The sequence below is a fragment of the Gopherus flavomarginatus genome, chromosome 3 (genome assembly GCF_025201925.1).
Source record: "Gopherus flavomarginatus isolate rGopFla2 chromosome 3, rGopFla2.mat.asm, whole genome shotgun sequence".
NCBI lineage: Eukaryota > Metazoa > Chordata > Testudines > Testudinidae > Gopherus > Gopherus flavomarginatus.
Window position 1 is genome coordinate 92,594,085 of NC_066619.1, and position 20,713 is coordinate 92,614,797.

General features: G+C 40.2%; 1 protein-coding gene across 3 annotated transcripts in view; it reads left to right on the plus strand.

The window, feature by feature from the left end:
• The window catches only part of FRMD3 (FERM domain containing 3), a 210,241-nt gene that overhangs the window by 123,818 nt on the left and 65,710 nt on the right, over nt 1-20,713 (plus strand). For 2 of the 3 annotated variants that reach the window (XM_050945811.1, XM_050945813.1), the window contains exons 5-6: nt 7,674-7,771; nt 10,826-10,949. The exons of the other annotated variant lie outside the window; for it this stretch is intronic. In XM_050945811.1, coding sequence (XP_050801768.1) covers nt 7,674-7,771; nt 10,826-10,949 — 222 coding nt within the window. The remainder of the gene's footprint in view (nt 1-7,673; nt 7,772-10,825; nt 10,950-20,713) is intronic. 3 annotated transcript variants of the gene reach the window in all.

The following is a 20,713-nucleotide window of genomic DNA, read 5'->3' on the forward strand; positions in this document are numbered from 1 at the left end:
GCAGCCAGATTTCTGGGCAGAGACTGCAGGACTGTGATAGTGAGCTTGAAGGCGCACACATTTTCAATGTTCTTCCAAGTTTCTTTTTTAAACCATCTTGCCTTATTTTGGCACATTTCAGCTGATTAATTCTCCACAAACCTGTGTCACATAAGTATCACAGACCTGATGAGGTTAGCAGTGTGTATGTGCGGGCAGAGAGATGTAACAGCCCCATCCCCACAGTCATCAGCAGGGATGGAATTCAATATCTTTTTCCCAAAGTATATTTACCACTGGAGCTAAAGGTGCAACTGTTTATTAGTATAAGTAAGCTTTTAATCTCTTGATAGACCAGACATTAGAAACAGAAACAATGCACTTAGCCAGCATGTTACATAAACATCTAATCTAGTTTGCCATGTCCACTTTAATCAGCTGTACTAGTGGTGGTTTATTTTATTTATTTAGTTTGAAATTTAGGGATGTTTAAACTACTGTATTGTGTGGAGAGAGAAAAAGCAAGGGGCTCAGAGCAGCCTGTAGAGAAGCATTAGAGAGGGTCTCCAAAATCCCTATTTGTCCTAGAGATGGGCTGTGCATCAGCTTGCTGCATGGAAGTATGTAGGATTGTGTATGGGAAGAATGGGTCTGTGACAGTAGCAAGACAAATAGGCCCGTAGATTTCTCAGATCTACTTTGGCACAAATTATTTTTTTAAATGTCAGTTTGTGTCGCTGTTTTTGCTTTGGTTAAAAAAAACAGAAAACATTACTCATTTTTGTGCCATTAATTCAAACCCAAGGGCCTCATGCACTCCTAACTCTTAATCCCTGCACAGTCATATTACAAGACTAGAAGTGTGTCTTGTCTATGATTGTGCTGTTAAAATTAGAACACCCAAAGTCCCTTTAAGGTCTAAAAGATAATATTGAATCAGCCATAATCCATGATTATCTGCTGCTGAAACCAATATCATCACTACAGGGGAAATAAAACAAACCATGTTAAAAGTGGATTATTTCAGCAAACCTTCATGTTATTTTCTAAATCATGTTTTAGAAACAGATCTTGAATCATTTGGTTGTCATAAAAAAATACAGTATAAAATATTTCTGTGCAAAGTAGATGAAATAAAAACATTATTGTCAGATTTATTTATTTTGTAAATATCATATAAAGGCTAACGTTTAGTGGTCTGATTTTCAAACGTGCATAGTACTCGGCAGGTCCGTGTTTGGTGATTCGTCTTTAGTACTTTTGAAAAATAAGGCCAGTTGATTTGATACATAAATCTGGATTTAAGAGCCTAACTTTAGGCACTCAGTTTTGAAAAATCTTGGCCAATATAAATAGTTTCTGGATATTCAGACATTTTTTCCCTGGTGTTTCATATATTCAAAGAAAAACTGAGCCAAATCATCTCTTTAGCAGGAAAAGTTTGGGTAAAGGCCAGAAATTGTGTTCCAGTGGGGGGGATAAGGGATATTTTGCTGCTTCCAGAGTGAGTAGGGGTATGATCCTCCAAATACTCGCACATCTTGATATATGGGAGATCCCGTGGGCCTCAGGGCATCTTCAGAGGAATGTAGCATTTTCACTGCTTTTCATGCTCCACTTCCCACTTCATGGCTGAATTAGAAATTTATACTACCATGGACTATTCCATGCACTCTGGACAATAAACCCAAATTGCCCCTGGGAGTTTGACAGCATGGACAAAGAACCTATATAAAATAAAGTTGAAGTGGTCAGCTGCATTTTTCCCTGCAATTTTGTGAATGTAGAACCCGCCCTGTGGTGAACTTCATGTGGAGTGTACCCATGGGAAGCCACTTGTAGGATCAGGTGTGATATTTGTGACAAGATGACTTACAATTTTACAGAGATGTGATCTGTAGTCTTAAGAAGCAGATGAATTTATTTTACAGACTAAATTACAAAAATCCATTAGGTGCAAAACAGCATAAGGTTTACTAGAAAATTATTTTATTTGCTTAGTGGACATAAAATAGGAGAAAAATGGTTTGTTCAGATGAAAATCTTCTCTGATCTGCAACCACATATTCTGCACTTGGGCATCACTGTGCCAAATAACTGCAGTATATGCATTAAAGAGCCCCTCTGTGATCACATAGGTGAGTTTTGCTCTTAGCTGAAATGTTTCTATGGTTTCTAATTATCATCTAACATTTATAATGAGTTAGTTCCCAAAGGCCCCTATTGTGCTAGGAGGTAGTTAAAAGCAACCAGATGATGTGGTTGTATCCTATGATAACACTTTCCATTCCACTGGTTCTTCAGGAAGATGCAGAACAGCAGATACTAAAGTTGTGCATTTTTTTTCAATCAGGAGGTTTGGATAACTTGCATCCAGGAGTTTTGAAAGAGCTGGCCTAGGAGCCCACTGTTTTTTTTTACCAGCTCTGTATCAGACAAAATAATGTACTTACTCATCATTCAGATAGAAAGCATAGAGGAGGGGCAATTACAATCTGGCTTCCAAGATATCAAAACCACAGATTTTTAATAAGAATCTAAAAGCTATCTATTCGTGGGAACTGTAACACACTGTACTTAGAGAGAGATGTTTGGACTGACTGAGATTAGGGGAAATCTGTTAGTAGAGACAGGTTTCAGAATAGCAGCCATGTTAGTCTGTATTTGCAAAAAAAAAACAGGAGTACTTGTGGCACCTTAGACTAACAAATTTATTCAGCATAAGCTTTCGTGGGCTACAGCTCACTTCTTTGGATGCATAGAATGGAACACACAGACAGGAGATATTTATACATACAGAGAACATGGAAAGGTGGAAGTATGAATACCAACTGAAAGAGTCCAATCAACTGAGATGAGCTATTGTCAGCAGGAGAGGGAGGGAAAAAAAAAACCTTTGAAGTGATAATTGAGATGACCCAGGGAAAGTGTAAGGAGAACTTAACATAGGGAAATAGATTCAATTAGTGTAATGACCTAACCATTTTCAGTCTCTGTTTAAACTTAAGTTAATTGTATCTAATTTGCATATTAATATTACACAACATGGAAGAGCCTAGACAATCAGTGTTTTGTGCCCCATAAGGAGCAGTAAAGGCAGAAAATACTGTGTGTTTCTTTCTACAGTGCAAGCCTTTTCCCTCATCCCATTTGCATTAAAAGTGATGTGATTAGCAAAAAACATTGCTATTTTAATAACATTTGGTTCCGTTAATACAATTCTAAGTCAACACTAAATAATCCAGTGTATATTAACTTCATCAATTTCTTTATTTGCCTGAGAAATGCCACAGGACACTATTAGGTGTAAGTGGTTGGCTAAGGAATTTACAGTTTTGGATGATTTCTGCGTATAGCACATTATTGACCATCGTGTGCAATAATGTAATTTAATGGGATCAACTGCTGTCAGTGTGTCAACTGCAGTTGATACTACAAGAGAAGGTGGTGGTTTTAATTATCTCTGTTCCTGTGCTGTATTCTGAAAGCATGTACACCTTTTGTTCTCAAACAGAAGTATGCCTAGTGCATGATTAATCCCGCTTCTCCAGAGTTCTGCTCACCATTTGCTGGTTCCAGTATTATCTCACACTTTACTCCACCTTCAGACTCAGAAACCATTAACCTGCAGTGTAAGAGCAGATCTGTTTGCCTCAGAATTGGCTACATCGGTGAGACAGATAAAAATAAATAGTAGAGAGCAGTGCAAGAGTAAATGAAGCCTCTCAGGGACAAGATTCCTACGGAAACATCCAACACTGTAAGACACCAAAGGGACTTCCTGTAAAGTGACCTTTTTATTTGCTTGAAGAGGGATATAATGTTCTGTTGATTTAATATTTAGCAATAGTCTGTGTTCTGGAGAAAGGAGGAGGCACACTGGTGGAAGACTTAACACTTTTGAGTCATGCTCCATTCTAGAGTTCATTACAGATTTACAGGCAAGATTGCTTGGCACAGGTTATATGGGGTAAATACATAACCAGATAACCTAGACATGTAAACAGAGACCTCTGCCAGGATGTCTGTTGACAATGATGCCTTAGGAGCCCAGGAGGTCCATTTCCATAAGTTGCCCATGCAGGTGAAGGTGGGAGTGGACCAAGCATAATCAGTGCAAGTCTTGAAGGATTCCAGTAGTACATAGACCTTCCAAAAATCCCTCCTGGCTGATTAGCTTCCTGCAGCTGTGCTCAAATGGAGCTGCAAGGAGCTCAGCACTGGCAGCTGAGCTCCAAGATGATCTGTTGCTGCTGGTGGTACTGAACTTGAATTCCTGGGTGGCTGTCCCTTAGATAAATGTCCCTAAAGAAATGCCTCTCTTCTTGCTTCTGGTGTTCAGTGCTGGTCTGTGGTGTAGCCAACAGAAGGTGACTGTCGTTTTTCTCAGTTTTGTTCTAATGTGTCCAGCTCTGAAGAGGGGTGGGGAAACTCTCACAACCAGGTGTCCTGTGCCCCAGTGCCCACTTCTGCCTCAAGGCCTCTCAGCTTTGCTTGGAAGTTTGTCTCAGATTCTGTAGAGCTAAAGGAGAGAATTTCAGCAGGAGCCAGTGTGTTCATCATGGATGTTGTTTCTACTATATGTAGTTTTATGAGAGAGAGATTCCATAGTGCAGCCAGTGTTTAAATGAATGGGTTGGTCCACACAAACTAACAATTTATGATGGCATTTCAGATAACAAGTGAGTATTCTAACCAGTGTATACCATAGTGTTGCTGTTAAGGTTGCATCACAACTTCTGTTTAAAGCTCAGTGTGACATTACACCCCATATTCTTCATAGAAATATGCTTATGATATGAATGTGGCCCAAGATATATTTTATGTAGGACAGATATTGTAAGGTATCATTGGAAAGGTTATGATTTACTGAATACGATTATCCACTTTGTATGCATGTATCATTTCTGTATCTAAAGTTAGGAATATTGATTATGTAACAATTACAACTGGGGGTGTATTTGGGAGACACCCACTAGACAACAGGCCATCGGCTTTGATGGGCCATTATGAAGAAACAATAAGACTTTAAAGATACTAATCTCTCTCCTTCCTGAGAGGCATCCTGAGATGCAGCTGTGACGCTACTGGCTCAGGTGGTTCTGTCACCTGGTACTAAACACCATCTTGGACTTCTAGTAATTTACCACTAAGAGGAGGGGGAAGTCAAGTCTGGGAAACAAAAGATTCCCACCTTTTGTAAATCTTATTTAAGGCTGGGGAGTAAGGCAAACGGGACTCTTCTCCATTGCCTTCCTGCCCAGGAAGGAAGACTGCTGAACGTATCTGAAGAGACAAAGGAATTGAGCAAAGAGAAAGAAAGGTAAGGGCTGAGTCCAGACTGAGACAGAGGAGTCTAGTCTGTAAAGAGAAATAACTGGAACTCTAAGCTACAAAAACTCTGCCTCCTGCCCAAAACAACATTCAGTGTGAGAAATTACTTCTTGAAGCCAGTCTCTTTAAGATCTTACGCTTAGTATGCATGTTTTGTTTTATTTGCTTGGTGTAATCTGCTTTGTTCTGTTTGCTATCCCTTATAATCACTTAAAATCTGCCTTATATAGTTATTAAACTTCTTTTTGTTTATTATTAAAAACCCAGTTTGTGCAATTACTAACCGAGGGAGGCAGAAAGGAGAAGTTGTATCTTCCTCCACATTGACGGAGGGGGCAAATTTATGAGCTTACATTGTATAGATTTATCTATAGCGCAAGGCAATATTATTTTGGATGTACTTTCCAGACGGAAGCACTTGAGTGCTGGGTGATTTTCTAGCTGAGTCTTCCCAGAGAGAACTGTTTGCAGATGCTTTGTGATTCTACAGCTGCTGCGTTCCTACCTGCATGTGTGTGCTGCCAGAGGCCTGAGAGCATAATTCAACAAAACAGGGAGAGGGAGCCCAGGCTAGTAGAGCAGGCAGGCTCAGTGAAATTCCAGTACATCAGGTGACATCCTAGAAGGACAGTATAAGCTGTCACTATCAACTTTTCCAAGTCCTCTAAAATATAGATGCTTATTCAGATTCCTTTTGAAATTTGGTGTGGGCCTCAGGAGGTTGGAGGATAAGGTTAGTAAGCCAGACGTTGAGTTATTTGAGGCAGGGGTTGTGGAGCCCTGAAAAAAAGTCATTTTTCAAAAAGTTTCTAGGTGGGGATTTTTGTGCGGCGCTAGAGATCAAACTATTGATATGATTTGAGTCAAAATGGTCTCAATCTGTCAAGCGTTACCCGAGGTAGTGCTCTGGAATTCACTAAATCCTGGGGGATCAAAAATGAGATCAGTATTCAAGAACATGTTCACTTGCTTAGATGTGTAGTGTGGAAGGATTGTAATTGTGCTTGCACCAATAAAAAAAATTTTTAGGCAGCTGCTTTTTGGTTACCTGGGTAGTTTGAGGGAATGTGCCAGCGCCTTTCCCCTTGTGATTACCCTGTCACTGATGTTTCTAGATAAACTTTTGTAATCTTGTGCAATGACAATCTAATAATTCATGTTGCTTGCTACAAGTGGTGTCTGTTATAATATATTTTATAGGGAGGTTTACTGTGAACACAGCAGAATAGTCAGGTGGTCTAACGAAAATTTTTATTGGGTGGAGAGGAGCTGGAGACCAATATTGTATCAGGTGGTGAGGATGAGGGGGGGACGGGGACAGGGAGATATGTTCTGGCTGTGGAGGCCGTGGGGCATGAGGATGTGTGTAGAAAAATCTTGAATTGGTGGTTTGAGAATCTGTATTTTACTAGTCTTGGGAGTGGACCCAAGTGGCTAATCTGCCCCACAATCAGGAAGTAATGTGGTATTTTCCCAAGATGCACAGTGTGGAGATTTAGAATTGATAGCACAGTGCTTGACCACTGATGGGAGATAAATGTGTGTGCTGCCAGGGTTGCCAGTCTGTGGATATTGGGTGATTCCTGGATCATGAGGTTGCAGTAGTTTGTGGGAGAGCAAGGAGTAAATGAGGACATAGGGATTGCTGATTACAGTCTGATTTGGGTAGAGAGGTGGCCTGCATTGGCATCATGGTCTGCCCACTTTGCGGAGTCTAACTAGTGACTTAAGAGGCAGTGACCTACCAGATGTTCTGGTGAACGTGGCACGGGCAATCTCCTTCTCCCCACTTTGTCCTTTAAATAGTGTTAGTTAGAATCCTGTGGGTGAAAGTGAATGGCTTGTAAAAGGAGGTGAAGATCATGTATACTTCAGTAACTGTGGGGTTGCCAGAATAAAGGTGTTTTTTAATAAACGGGGCATATTGTAGCAACTTTTACACTTCATTTCCTGGTTTTGAGAAGTTTGTTTGCTCAGATAAACATTCTGAAAGGGGATGACATACCTACAAACACCCTTTCTCTGAGCTAACATAGATTTTTGACATTAAATTTACAATAGGATTCACCTTATATTGTGCTCTTCATCATTCTCACAGTCAAGTACTGTCACTCTTGTTTTCCCAATTATATTTTTCTAGAGGGAAGTCAACAGCTCTCTTCTTGTCAGTAGTCTAGTTTTATTACAGATCATACCTACCTTCCCATTTCTCTTCACTGCCTTTCATGCAGCAAGTGAACGACCCAGAATAGTTGTCCACGGTGATAGTCTTGGTGATAAAGTAAATACAACATAAAAAGCTCACAACAGGGCCACCTCACTCTTACTCTAAAGTGCTTTTTTTTTAAAATATATTGCAGATATCTTTTGTATGTACAAATAAAAAGGGACATTTTCCATGGTCGTTTGCTGTGCTCGTTTTCTGATGCTGCCTACCTGGGTGCCTGTATTGTCCAAGGTAAGTACAACCCACAGCACATTGTGAATTATTTCAGCACCTTGAGAGTGGTATTCAGTATAAACAGCGAAGGGTTTAGAAGCATATTTCAGAATCAGGTATAAAAATAGTGAGCCATTTGTCCTTATGTCACACTCTCTCTAAACGTTGACATGTGCTTCAAAAATGAAGGGGGTTCAGAAGTGTAAGAAACCAGCAACAAATTAGGACATTGAAAAAAAAAAACTAATCCAGTTAGGTTTTTATATGAGAATATACAGTATTTTGTGTATGGTGCTCAGCTCTACCTAGAAAAGAAATCAAGATTCTGTTCCTTTATATTTCTGAATATAAACGTTCAATTCCATATGAATGAAACAAAAAATAAAAGTTAATTGATTCAAGGGCAGTGGTTCAGATTTCATTTTCCTACCTTGAAACAAAAGAGATCTGAATGATAGTGGGACCCCAGGGAAGAGGGAGACAAGTAGATTACCATAGTCATGGGGTCTCCGTCTCTAGGTGATCGGAGTACCATCCTCATTTCCTTTACTCCTTGGTGGCCAATCAAAGGCTGTACTAAGTCAGTTTTAGAAAAGCTAATGAGCACTATAAGATGTAGCCTGTGTCTGTGTTAACTGAGGAATGGGCATGAGCGAAACAGAGTATGACAGACATTCCAGAAATATTGGCGATGCTGGAAATTCCTGACACCAACTTAAAAATGCTAGAATAGGTTCTCCCTGGCTGTTCTGTACTGACCTGACTTTTTAGGGCCAAATTTTGAGGAAAAACTGAAGGTGCACATGCAAAACTTGGATATGTAACTGGATTCTTATATTGATGCAGGCAGTTATATGATTGCGCACACAGATTGCTAGTTAGATGTCTATCTGGACACTTGTATGCCTCCATATCGGGTATCTGTGCACACATTGTACTGTAGTAATTTGGCAGCAGTGATGTGTTGGAAGTACCTCACCAAATTCTACCATCAGATTGTGGGACTCTGATAATTACATTTGCCCTAGCATATGCCAGGAAGTGGCCAAACACCTAGAAGGGGATAGGCCTATATAAAAAGAGAGGTAGTACTGTGATGTAAATGCCAATTTTTTGCCCACATGAATGAGTGGTGCAATTGTGTATGAGGAAGAAGAGCTCAGTTGATTTCTCTTTTGAAATAATCTTCTTAAAATCTAGGTAATATTTCTAGAAGTGACACTTCTTTCTCTTTATCCTTTTTATGTTATTCTTAGTAAATAAAATTGAGTTATTTACTAATTTTGTTTACTACTTGCCTTAGAAATTATTGTGAAGGACATTATAAAAAACCCGGAGTGATTAGCATATAGGGTTGCCAACTGTGTAATTGCACAAACCCAAACACCCTTGCTCCGCCCCATCCCCAAGGCCATGCCCCTGCCATGCCTCTTCTCCAAAGCCCGGCCCCTGCTCCAGCCTGCCATCACTCGTTGTCCTCCACCGTCACTCACTTTCACTGGGCTGGGACAGGGATGGGGTGCAGGCTCTGGGCGGGGCGGTGGGGCCAAGGCGTTCGGAGTGTGGAAGCGGGCTCTGGGCTGAGTCTGGGGCAGGGGGTTCGGGGTGCAGGCTCTGGGAGGGAGTTTGGGTGTGGGAGGGGGCTCAAGACCGGGGCAGGGGGTTGGGACGCAGGACAGGGTTTGGGGAGCAGGCTCTGGGAGGGAATTTGGGTGTGGGAGGGGGCTCAAGGCCGAGGAAGGGGGTTAGGGTGCGGCAAAGGGTGGAGGGTGTCAGAGGGGGCAGGGGGTTGGGGTGTGGGAGGAGGTTCCAGGTGCAGGCTCCATCAGGGCAGCACTTATCTCTGGTGGCTCTGGAAGTGGTGACATGTTTGGCAGCAACTCCTAGTCTTCCAGACGGCTCTTTGTGCTGCCCCTGCTTGCAAGCACCACTCCCAGAGCTCCCATTGGCCACGGTTCCCTGTTCCCAGCCAGTGGGAACTGTGGAGTTGGCGCTTGGGGCGTGGGCTGTGCACAGAGACCCCTGTCTCCACCTCCCCCTAGGAGCCACTTTTGGACATGTCGCCGGAGCCAGGGCAGGTAGGGAGACTGCATTAGCCCTGCTGTGCTGCCGTACTTTTAGCTGCCTAAAATCTCTCATTTTTGGCTTCAATAGCCTCTGGGAGATAGAGGAGAGACTCCTGGCCAACCGAGAGGGTTGGCAACCCTATCAGTATGATCAGCAGGAGTATATAAAGGTTTGGAAAAAGAGGCTCTATATTCTGCCTCCGGATTAGTACGTGCAGCTTTTGCTGCATTAGGGAGTATTGTCCCTAATGTACAGTATATCCAAAGCCAGAATGAGGCCTAGAGCTTGATAGCAAAGGCCAGTAAGGCTGAAAATATGTGCCTACTACTAGGCTTCTGAATCCATATTTGGGCACTTAAATAGGTGGCCTGATTTTCTAAAGAGCTGACCACCCAACAGCTCCCATTGAAGTCAATTGGCCAAATTCACCATTGCCATAAACTGGTGCAAATTCACTAATGTTAGTGAGCACAGCTTTTGTGCTTATATACTAGGGCAGGATTAAACTCGTTTACTTCAGTGTGGTTACATTGGAATAGGTGAGAGGAAAATCTAGTTCAGAGTGTTTTGGTTTGTTTTATTAAATTGCTCGTCAACAGAGTGATGAAGGGAAGATGTTTGTTTTAACTATATATTTTTCAGAGCATGTTATCACCAAATAATTATTTTCAATTACCTTTTGTAATCAAAGTGCAAACTGTAATTTGAAATTAATTTATTGGATGGGGAGGAGTTTGTAATCCCCTAGTAGTAATGCACATTTCTCAACGACTAGAATGAATCTCTCCAGATATTTTGTAGCCTTAGTTTAATTATGAATGCAACAAGTTTGCTTTCCTTTGGAAATACAGTTTATTGAACTCTTACTAAATTTGGCAACTTTCTGAATGGCTCATGGAGGTTGAGCTACAGGAGGACACATGCATTCACTATCTCTGTTTTCCATCAACTTACTCTTTAATTTAACTCATTCTGCTGCTTTGTTTTGTTTTTTAACCTGTCCAGCTGAGCTTGGTGATTATGATCCTGATGAACATCCAGACAATTACATTAGCGACTTCAAGATTTTTCCCAAACAATCACAGAAGCTGGAAAGGAAAATTGCTGAAATACATCAAAATGAATTCAGGTAATTTAGAGTGCTGCTTGTGAAAGAGGCAGTTGTAAATTGTGTCTGTTTCTACACAGTATGCATAAGCCTTGTGGTTTCTGGTTATTATTTCTTTTTAAATTCTCAGGAATGTATTGATAGTTATTTCAAAAATTAAAAAATGGGTGAAAATAAGTGCGGAAAATTAACTTAGCAGTGTTCTAGGTGAATATCAGGTTTAATATTGGGGATGAGAGGACAGAACAAAAACAACAAACAGAGAACAATAAAAGTTTGTGTGTATCTAAACACTATAAAAATAAAACTGCATTTGAAACTAAACCAATTCACTGTTGATGACTTGTGCAGTTACACTTGATATAAGAGTCTTCAGTGTGAATTCCAAAAGCCTGAGGGCACAGGCTTGCAGCAGTTTTTCCAGAGTGGCTCGGTGCTCCTCAGCTCCATCCCCTCCACTGTTCCCATCCTGGGAGCAGGAGGGAGTTCTGTGCGCTGGGGTTACTCTCCAGGCAGTGATAAATCTCTGGACCCAGCTGCTCACAGTGGCTATCAAGGGTATGGGGAGGAGGGGCATGTCCAGTGCTCCATGGTGGCAGCACATGTGTTGGGGAGGATGCTCCTGGAACTTGTGGGAGCGAAGGGGTGCCTGATGCAGTGGCAGTGGGGGGGGGGGGGAAGGGGTTCTGGACAGGGGTAAGCCTGGGGCCAGGAGGGGGCCAATACTTGCAGGGTACACCCTTCCTCTCCCTGCAGCCTGTCACTGCAGTGTTTGGTGGTCTCAGCAATCTCTCTGCCTGTCTTGCTCCTCCACTGGACAACTGCGGCAGCAGCCACTGACCAGCATTTACTCTCCCCAGCACAGGCATGCTGAGGAGGTCAGCAGGGAATGTAAGAGTGGCCATGGCACCAGGTCCATGAAGTTCAAGCAGGTACAAAATCTCGGTAGAAATTAGAAAAATCCAAATACTGGGTTCTTCAAAACATGGGAATTTTTCAGAGGTTTTCAGTAAAAACCAAAAATGAAGGGCCCTAAATATACATAAAGTTATGGTTCTCTCCCATAAGCATTCTATACATACATGCTGTCAAAGGTGCATTATTTGACAATGCTGTGTCAGCTTAGAAATATGAACAGGAATGCAAAACCCACTATAAATCACAACTGACTGCTGCATGTGTGCTGCCAACTGTTACCATAGTATGTGGTTAGCATGAAACGTATGGCTCTGATAAATGGGCATGGCTTACACTATGAGGTCTGCTACTGTTGATTTACAGAGTTGTCTTTCACGTAATCTCATTTTTAAATGAAAACTTGGTAGCCATGCAGAGGTTATTGCAGTGAGATTTATGATACTCGATCACTTGCATTGTGTATTAAATTGCACATAGTATCATCTTGTTTGCATCCTTAGCTGAAACTGTTCCCTTGCTGTAATGCTATGATTTTGTATGTATGTGTTTTTGTATTTATGGATATGCATGCACATACAAACACAGAGCAATAGCCAGGATGGTGATTTTTGCATAAATGCATTCAAATAACTTTTTTGGAAAGCTGAGGGGGGGAATAGATTCAGGACCCTTTCCCCTTCTTTTCTGATCTTTAAATATGGGACCAGAGTAGACAAAAATTAAAATACTACTTAGTCTAGTAGAAGCTAAACATGATCTTGAGATGAAGCATCCTGTTTCTGTGGAGAACAAGCACTGAAGTATACCCCCTTCAGGACTGCCTAAGAATAACCAAACACAAGGTGGATGGGGTAATATATCTTATTGGACCAACTTCTGTTGGTGAGAGAGAGAAACATTTTTTGAGCTGAAGAAGAGCTCTGTGTAAGCTCAAAAGCAGGTCTCTCTCACCAACAGAAGTTGGTATAACGAAAGATATTACCTCACACACCTAGTCTCTCATATCCTGGGACCAACACAGCTACAACAACATTGCATATAAGAATAACATGGATAGTAGTAAGAAAGGCAACTGTGCTCTTGTCTTCCTGGTTAGAGGAAAGGAGCAGTGGTTGAAGTGGAAGATGAATATGACATGGAAAAAAGTAAAGAAAAATAGATTGATTACATTACATAATGTTTATAATCCACAGTGCATTGTATACACTTGAAGTTGTCAAGAACTAATAGGAATTTCTTCAAGCTGATGTGACAGGACATGACAGTAACAGTGGGGTGAAATTTTGTAACGTTAAAAAACTTTGTTTCTACAAACTGCAGTGAAAGGCAATGTAGTGACCTGAACAGAATGTGATTTGCATGCTATTTCTGTAACTTTCACTGTAACTGTTTGTTTACACAGAGGAGTAAGAATGATTGTTGTTGTTTAAGAATTCAGGAATTAAGACTTCAACTAGCTCTACTTGCTTTTGGATTGTATTTCTTAACTAAATAATTACTGTATTTAGCTGGGTAGCTAGATGGTCTCTTTCTATGCAGCAGTATCACTTTTACCATAAAGGGGTGGGGAATGGAAGCAACAAAAACCCAAACAACTTTGAAACTGAAAGTTTTCAGATAAAGCTTTAAATATTGCCTGTGTGATAAACAGTTTAAGTGTTTCAGGTGGTTTTTGGTTTTTTTTACTCCTTGAACACAACTCGGTGACACTCTCAGCAATAGCTGGCATGTTCAGGACATCTAATAAAATATGGTTACACCTCCGTGCAAGTAACAGTGCCAGCATTATCCTGTTTCCCCTGCCTTTTTTTCCCTTCCCAAAGCCTATATATTTGTTTTGTATCTCTTTTTTGTCAGGACCATACCTTAAGTGACATAAAGATACCTCATGAGTGAAGCATTCTGGAGCCATGTTTAACTTTTAAACTAAAACAGTTTCCAAAGAGAAGGCAAAAACGTTCTCTTTTTTTCAATAAATATTGTTTTGACTTTAAAACCTCTCTTCCAAACGATGTCTCTTTAAAACCTCTCTTACAAATAGATTCCCAAAGTCACAGGACTTTCATTGATTTCAGTGATGGTCTGTGTGTTAGAGAAAAGAATTTGGTCAAAACTCTTGTGCAAGAATGGACTACTCCCTTAAACAGCTTGCAGAAAAATGATGAGGGAAGCAGGATGTATTAATTCAATGCATCTTGTACTCAAACATTCTTCTATAAACTTGTTTACCAAAATTGTTTTACATTTTGTTTTAGGCCCTGACTTCCACCGGGACCTCAGCTTGGCCTCCATTTATACATGTGCAATCTTGTGTGCGTGCACACACAATGCGTGCATGCATATTCTCAACACTAATGCCTGCACACAGAAATGATAGATTCCATCATGTGTGCGCACAAATTCTTGAAACACATCACTGACATGTTTGTCTGATCTAACCTAATCTATTCAAGTTCCAGTGCTAGAAAAATAAATGCACAGGAGTGTGTGTGTGCACAAGTGGAGGTAAAGGTCAAGAAAACAAGCCCTTACTTTTGTTGTGTGTAGTGGACATTGAGAATATGTTGAAAGTTGATTGTTATTGGGAAAGTGCGACATTCTGTTTTTTTGATGTCATCACATTCTCAGTAATGGCAGAATGAAAACTTGTATACTTTGACAAATAATCAGAAAAAGCATTAATCTTACCAGTTTTTATATCTTGTTGATGTATTTTATTAGCATGTCTTTCACTTGATAGATGCTATAAAATCCAGATTCCTGATTTTTTTTTCCTCTGATAAGAATAATAGGCAGATAACCAATGAATCAGGAGTTCATCAATCAGCCAGTGCTTACAAAAAATCTGATGATAGGTTACAAGGTTTTGTAACCAAGGCATTTGGGTGATATATTTGTTGATGTAAAGGGCAGGCCTTTGGGTCTGATTCTGTTCTCACTGATTTTAACCTGTGTTGTACTGCTGACTTCAAAGGAGCATTCTTGATTTCCACTGGTGAAAGTGAATCAGCCCCTTTATTTTTAATGCAAGTCTAAATGAGTTAATACAAATCAGGATTTCTCACTTTTGCAGAATATTGTTCCATCATCCAGGCCCCTGTAGCTTGGAATAATCTGCTTCCTCCCTGAACCCTATATCATTATTTTCATGGCCCATTAACTGGGCACATCTTTTCTTCTATCCCAGGGCATGATGGAACTATTTGTCTCCTGATGGCAACATGAAAACAGTGAAGGAAATGCCTGGGAAGTAGCTGATAATGCACAGTGACAGCTACAAATGACTTGGTGACTCAGTGAGAAGGCTTGTTCTAATTAATTAGAACAGATGTACGATGTGCTGCTTCTCTCTCTCTTTATGTGGTAGTGAAAATATTGTTAGGTTTTTATCAAATTGTGACCTTTCGTGTGACCATTCTTTGAACCTGACTGCACAAATTAAATCTGATACAGAGGTTGTGACAGGCAGAGACACGACAGCTTTATAGAGCTGTGATTAATTGTTATGTGAATTTTAATTAATAGTTGTCCACCTCAGTAAATAGGGGAGGGGTACTGTAACAATTGAATCAAACCTTACCAGAGGCTAAATGAAGGCCTGTCCTCATAACAGATATTCTGGTTTTCATGTCATCACAAATAAAGGCTCTTTAGAAACGTGGCATACCTATGAGAAGGAGCAATTTTTGTAACTGAATACTAGAAGCAAAGTAGATGTTGCTAGATTTAAGATGCGTTAGGCATTAGCGGGACTTGGTGAATGGTTCTTTAAATAAATCAAAGCTGTTTGATCTCCAGCTGTCTGACTTGAATGTGGAGCACTGTCATATTTCTGAGCATGCAGCTTACATGGCCGAGGAGAAGCAAACAGGGATGACCCTTAGGAGACTTATGACTTAAAGGATTCGGGACTCCCTCTTAAGGTTTGATCCTGTAGGATTCTGAGACCCATGCAAGGTTTTAAGTATCCTCAACTCCTGCTGAAGTATATGGGAATTGAGGGTGCTCAGCTCCTTGGAGGATTGAGCCCTAACTCTAAATTTTGCCTTGACTGGCAGAGTGATGGGAGGCAGAGATACTGATAAATGTGACTTCTGATCCTCCTGGACTTGTACCAACCAGGTCTGTTGGGCCTGGGGACATTCATGCTCCAGAGTATAATTTGCTGCTGCTTGAAAAAGAATCTGAAGAGGATGAACATTTTGCATAGAAAAAACATCTTTCTGACCCTCTTAAAACTGGAGCTCCTACCATTAATGTCAGGCTAACAGTTGCACTTAGTTTTAAAAAGATAAACCTCCCACCCCCTTGCTTTTTGTTTCAAAGCCTTTTGGATTTCTGGCCTCTCCCTCTCCAGAGCGTGTTTTTGCCTTTACAGTGCCTTTTACAAGGATGACTGATGAGTGAAAACATGAATAATATTTTTATACCAGAAACAATTACAAGAAAAATCCTCATTCTAGTGCATGAGTAAAATTTTGCAAGTTGTACATGATATATTACAGTAGGGGCTTTTAATTGCATATTCACAAAAGGGGCAGATTTAAAGTTGCAGAAAGAAACTCAGCTAAGAAATTGCCTATTTTTGTGCAACTAAAACCTAGCTTTAACATAGCTTTTTGTAATTAAAATTGTTATACCGTTAGGGTTTGGAATCACTGCAATCAAACTTTAACAGACCTCAGCTCCAGCTATTTATTATTTATATAGCATTGTAGAGATACGCACCCTTTCCAGTAGTAGAAATATACAAATTGACAATTGGAAGATGAGGTCTCTGCCCTTAGCAGCAACTTATGACTGATAAACCAATAAAGCAAAAGGACAACTTATGGGGCTGGCTGCACTGCAGAGTGAGGGAATATAGCTGGAGGAGCAGTACCAATAAATGCATATAGACATTTCCGATTCAGGAAAGCACTTAAATGTGCTTAAGTCCATGTCCTGTTCAGTATAGCATGTAAGGAAATGCTTAACTTTGAGTACATATTTAAATGCTGTCTTGAATAAGGATATCCTCTTGAATCAGGGCCTGAAAAGAAGAAATAGCATCATGTTTGTAAATCTAACAATGTTTTAATGAAACAGAATTGCAGTGCTCTGTTTTCAACCCATGATTATTTTTTGTTAAACACAATTGAGTAATTCAATGTACCTTTGTAAAGTCCTGGTATATATGCAGTTGAAATGGAATAAAATAACCATGGGAAAGGTTTTCATTTTTTTTTATTATTAAATGCTGTACTAAAATTGTCTCCAAGTTTACATCCTAAGGACTTGATTCTGCAAATCCTTACTCAATCAAGCAGGCATTGCTTATGCGTGAAGCAAGGCTACTCATGAGGTTTGCAAGATCAAGCCATTTCTCTCAGCTCAGGTATGGTATGTGAATAACAGTCACAGATCACAAATTTTTTATGACTCATATCCAAGTGTCATTTAATTTTTTTTACTGCTTTCATTATTTTTATGTACAAATAGCAACATAGTTTATAATTCCAATATTGCCTTCAACAAGCAGCTCTGGCATTTAAGACAGTACAATATGCCAGATGTTATAAGAGAGAAACAGATGTATTTCCTTGCTGAAACATAAGGCATTCCTGACTTTGGGCTAGTCTACACTGGCAATGCTAAAGCACTACACTTTAACGTGCCTTGTATGTTCGCGGCGCAGCACTGGGAGAGAGCTCTCCCAGTGCTCTAACAAAACCACCTCCATTTGGGGTGTAGCTCCCAGCGCTGGGAGTGCAGCTGCCAGTGCTGGGGCACTGTCTACACTGGCACTTTACAGCACTGAAACTTGCTGCACTCAAGGGGGTGTTTTTTCACACTCCTGAGTGAGAAAGTTTCAGCTCTGTAGATTGCTAGTGTAGACAAGCTCTTAGTTAATATATATCTATATTTCATAGGCAGGCCTTGTAGCACTGTTGCTTGACAATTCCTGTTAAAGTTTCTGTTTTCAGTTGCTGTATCTGTGCCAGACGTTAAGCATTTGGGCTCAAATTTTCCATGTTGAGTGTTTGCCTAAGACTGCATTTATTTTGGAGAACTTCAGCCAAACTGGCCCAGCCACTTGAGGGAATAAGGCTAGTAGGGAAAAGGACATTGGTTCTGCCCATGTTAAAAAAAAAATTCTGATAACCTTTTAATTAGGGCTATCAAGCAATTAAAAAAATTAATCATGATTAATTGTGCTGTTAATAAGAATACCGTTTATTTAAATATTTTGGATATTTTCTATATTTTCAAATATATTGATTTCAATTACAACACAGAATACAAAGTGTATACAACTCAATTTATATTTTTTATTACAAATATTTGCACTGAAAAAACAATTTTTTTTTCAATTAACCTAATACAAGTACTGTAGTATAATCTCTTGATCAGGAAAGTTTGATCTTACAAATGTAGAATTATTTACAAAAAATAACTGCATTCAAAAATAAAACAAGGTAAAATTTTAGAGCCTAGAAGTCCACCCAATCCTACTTGTCCAGCCAGTTGCTCAGACAAACAAGGTTGTTTACATTTACAGGAGATAATGTTGCCCTCTTCTTGTTTACAATGTCATCTAAAAGTGAGAACAGGCATTTGCATGGCACTGTTGTAGCTGGTGTTGCAAAATATTTACGTGCCAGATGTGGTAAAGATTCATATGTCCCTTCATGCTTTGACTACCATGTGACATGTTCTGCTCGATAACCATCCAAAGCAGTGTGTACCAACACATGTTCATTTTCATCATCTGAGTCAGATGCCACCAGCAGAAGTTTTATTTTATTTTTTGGTGGTTCGGATTCTTTAGTTTCCGCATCGGAGTGTTGCTCCTTTAAGACTTCTGAAAGCATGCTCCACACCTTATCCCTCTCAGATTTTCGAAGGCATTTCTGATTTTTAAATCTTGTGTCAAGTGCTGTAGCTATCTTTAGAAATCTCACATTGATACCTTCTTTGTGTTTCTGAAATCTGCAGTGAAAGTGTTCTTAAAATGAACAACATGTGCTGGGTCATTACGTTATATCAGTCTTGGATGACATATAGGATAGCATGAAGTATGGCAGAATGTGGGTAAGACAGAGCAGGAGACCTATAATTCTCCCCCTGAGAAGTTCAATCACAAATTTAATTAATGCGTTATTTTTTTAATGAGCACCAGCAGCATAGAAGCATGTTCTCTGGAATGGTGGCTGAAGCATGAAGGGGCATATGAATGTTTAGCATATCCAGCGTGCAATCTTCCCTCCAATATTTTCCATTCATGTGTGGAATAAATTTATGTGCACCGAGGTAAGTGTGGATGTGAGCCACCAGTAGAAACAAAAAACCTAGATATAATATATATATTTAAAAAGTTACTGTAGGGATAATTACTCCAGCCAGGACAGGTCAGGCACTTCAGAATTCACTACTCAAAGAAATAAATTTAAGTGTAAGAGAAATATAAATTATGAAATGCATAGACCAATCAAAACACGAAAATAACACACTTTGAAAGAATAAAATTACAGAGAATATATGTGCATTTTAGGAAGTACCAAGAAAGTACCAACAACAATGATACAAGTATATGTTGGGAAGTGAATGTGAAAGGGACTGTGTGTGACACAGACACTGTGTGTTCTGGCTGCTGGGGAAGTTTCTGAGATGCCGTGCGTTGCCTCTTTAAGGCACTCACTGAATGCTCTCTTGCTCTGTCCTGGGCCCTGTTGTGTCCTCCCCTGCTCTGGGGAGACAGGGTACAGGGGTGAGGGGAGAGGGACACCCTGACATCAGCACTCTCCCCTCACCCCACTCTGCAGCTGCAAGACAGAGTAACATGGCTTCAAAGCAGCGGGGGGAGGGGCATGTGATGTGCACGCTGTGCTTGAATCTCTTCTGGGCAGCCACCCAAGCACGCAGCTTACAGGGAACACAGCTGACATGTAAATACCTTGCAGTGCTGGCTACAAAAGTGCCATCAACCGCCTGTTCTCACTGTCAGGTGACATTGTAAATAAGTGAGCTGCATTATCTCTCAAAAATGTAAACAAACTTGTTTGTCTTAGCAATTGGCTGAACAAGAAGTAGGACTGAGTGGACTTGTAGGCTCAAAAGTTTTGCATTGTTTTAGAGTGCAGTTATGTAACACAAAACCCTACATTTGTAAGTTGCACTTTCATGATAGAGATTGCACTACAGTACTTGTATGAGCTGAATTGAAAAATACTATTTTTTTATCATTTATCATGCAAATATTTGTAATAAAAATATAAAGTGAGCACTGTTTACTTTGTGTTCTGCATCATAATTAAAATAATATATTTGAAAATGTAGAAAAACATCCACAAATATTTAATACATTTTAATTGGTATTTTACTGTTTACCAATGCGATTAATCACGATTCATTTTTTTGTTTAGTCGCAGTTAACTCATGCGATTATCAACAGCCCTACTTTTAATTGAAAAGCTCTATCACCCCTATAGTTTGGAGCAGAAACTTGACATTTGGCAGCAGGTTGGCCTTTTTATTGCTTTTTGCTGACAATGTGAAAATCTGCCTAAATTTGGCTAATTGTAAGCCTTCGAAAAGTCACCATTTCCACATGCTCACTACATACTTCTTAGATTTTTAATAACTAAATTCCCCAGATATTCTGTCCGCATTGATCTTGTTCCATCCTCAGGCTGCAGGGGCCTGAGTAAGACTGTCACTGATGACGAGCCACAGCGTGGGATGGAGACTGGGATGGGGAGTCTGGTGTGGGAGACTGGGACTGGGAACCAGTGAGGCATGGAAAAGGGAGAAGAGACAGATCTGATGAGGATAGACCCTTAGGAGTGGAGACTGGGACTGGTTATGTGAGGAGACAGGGACTGGGA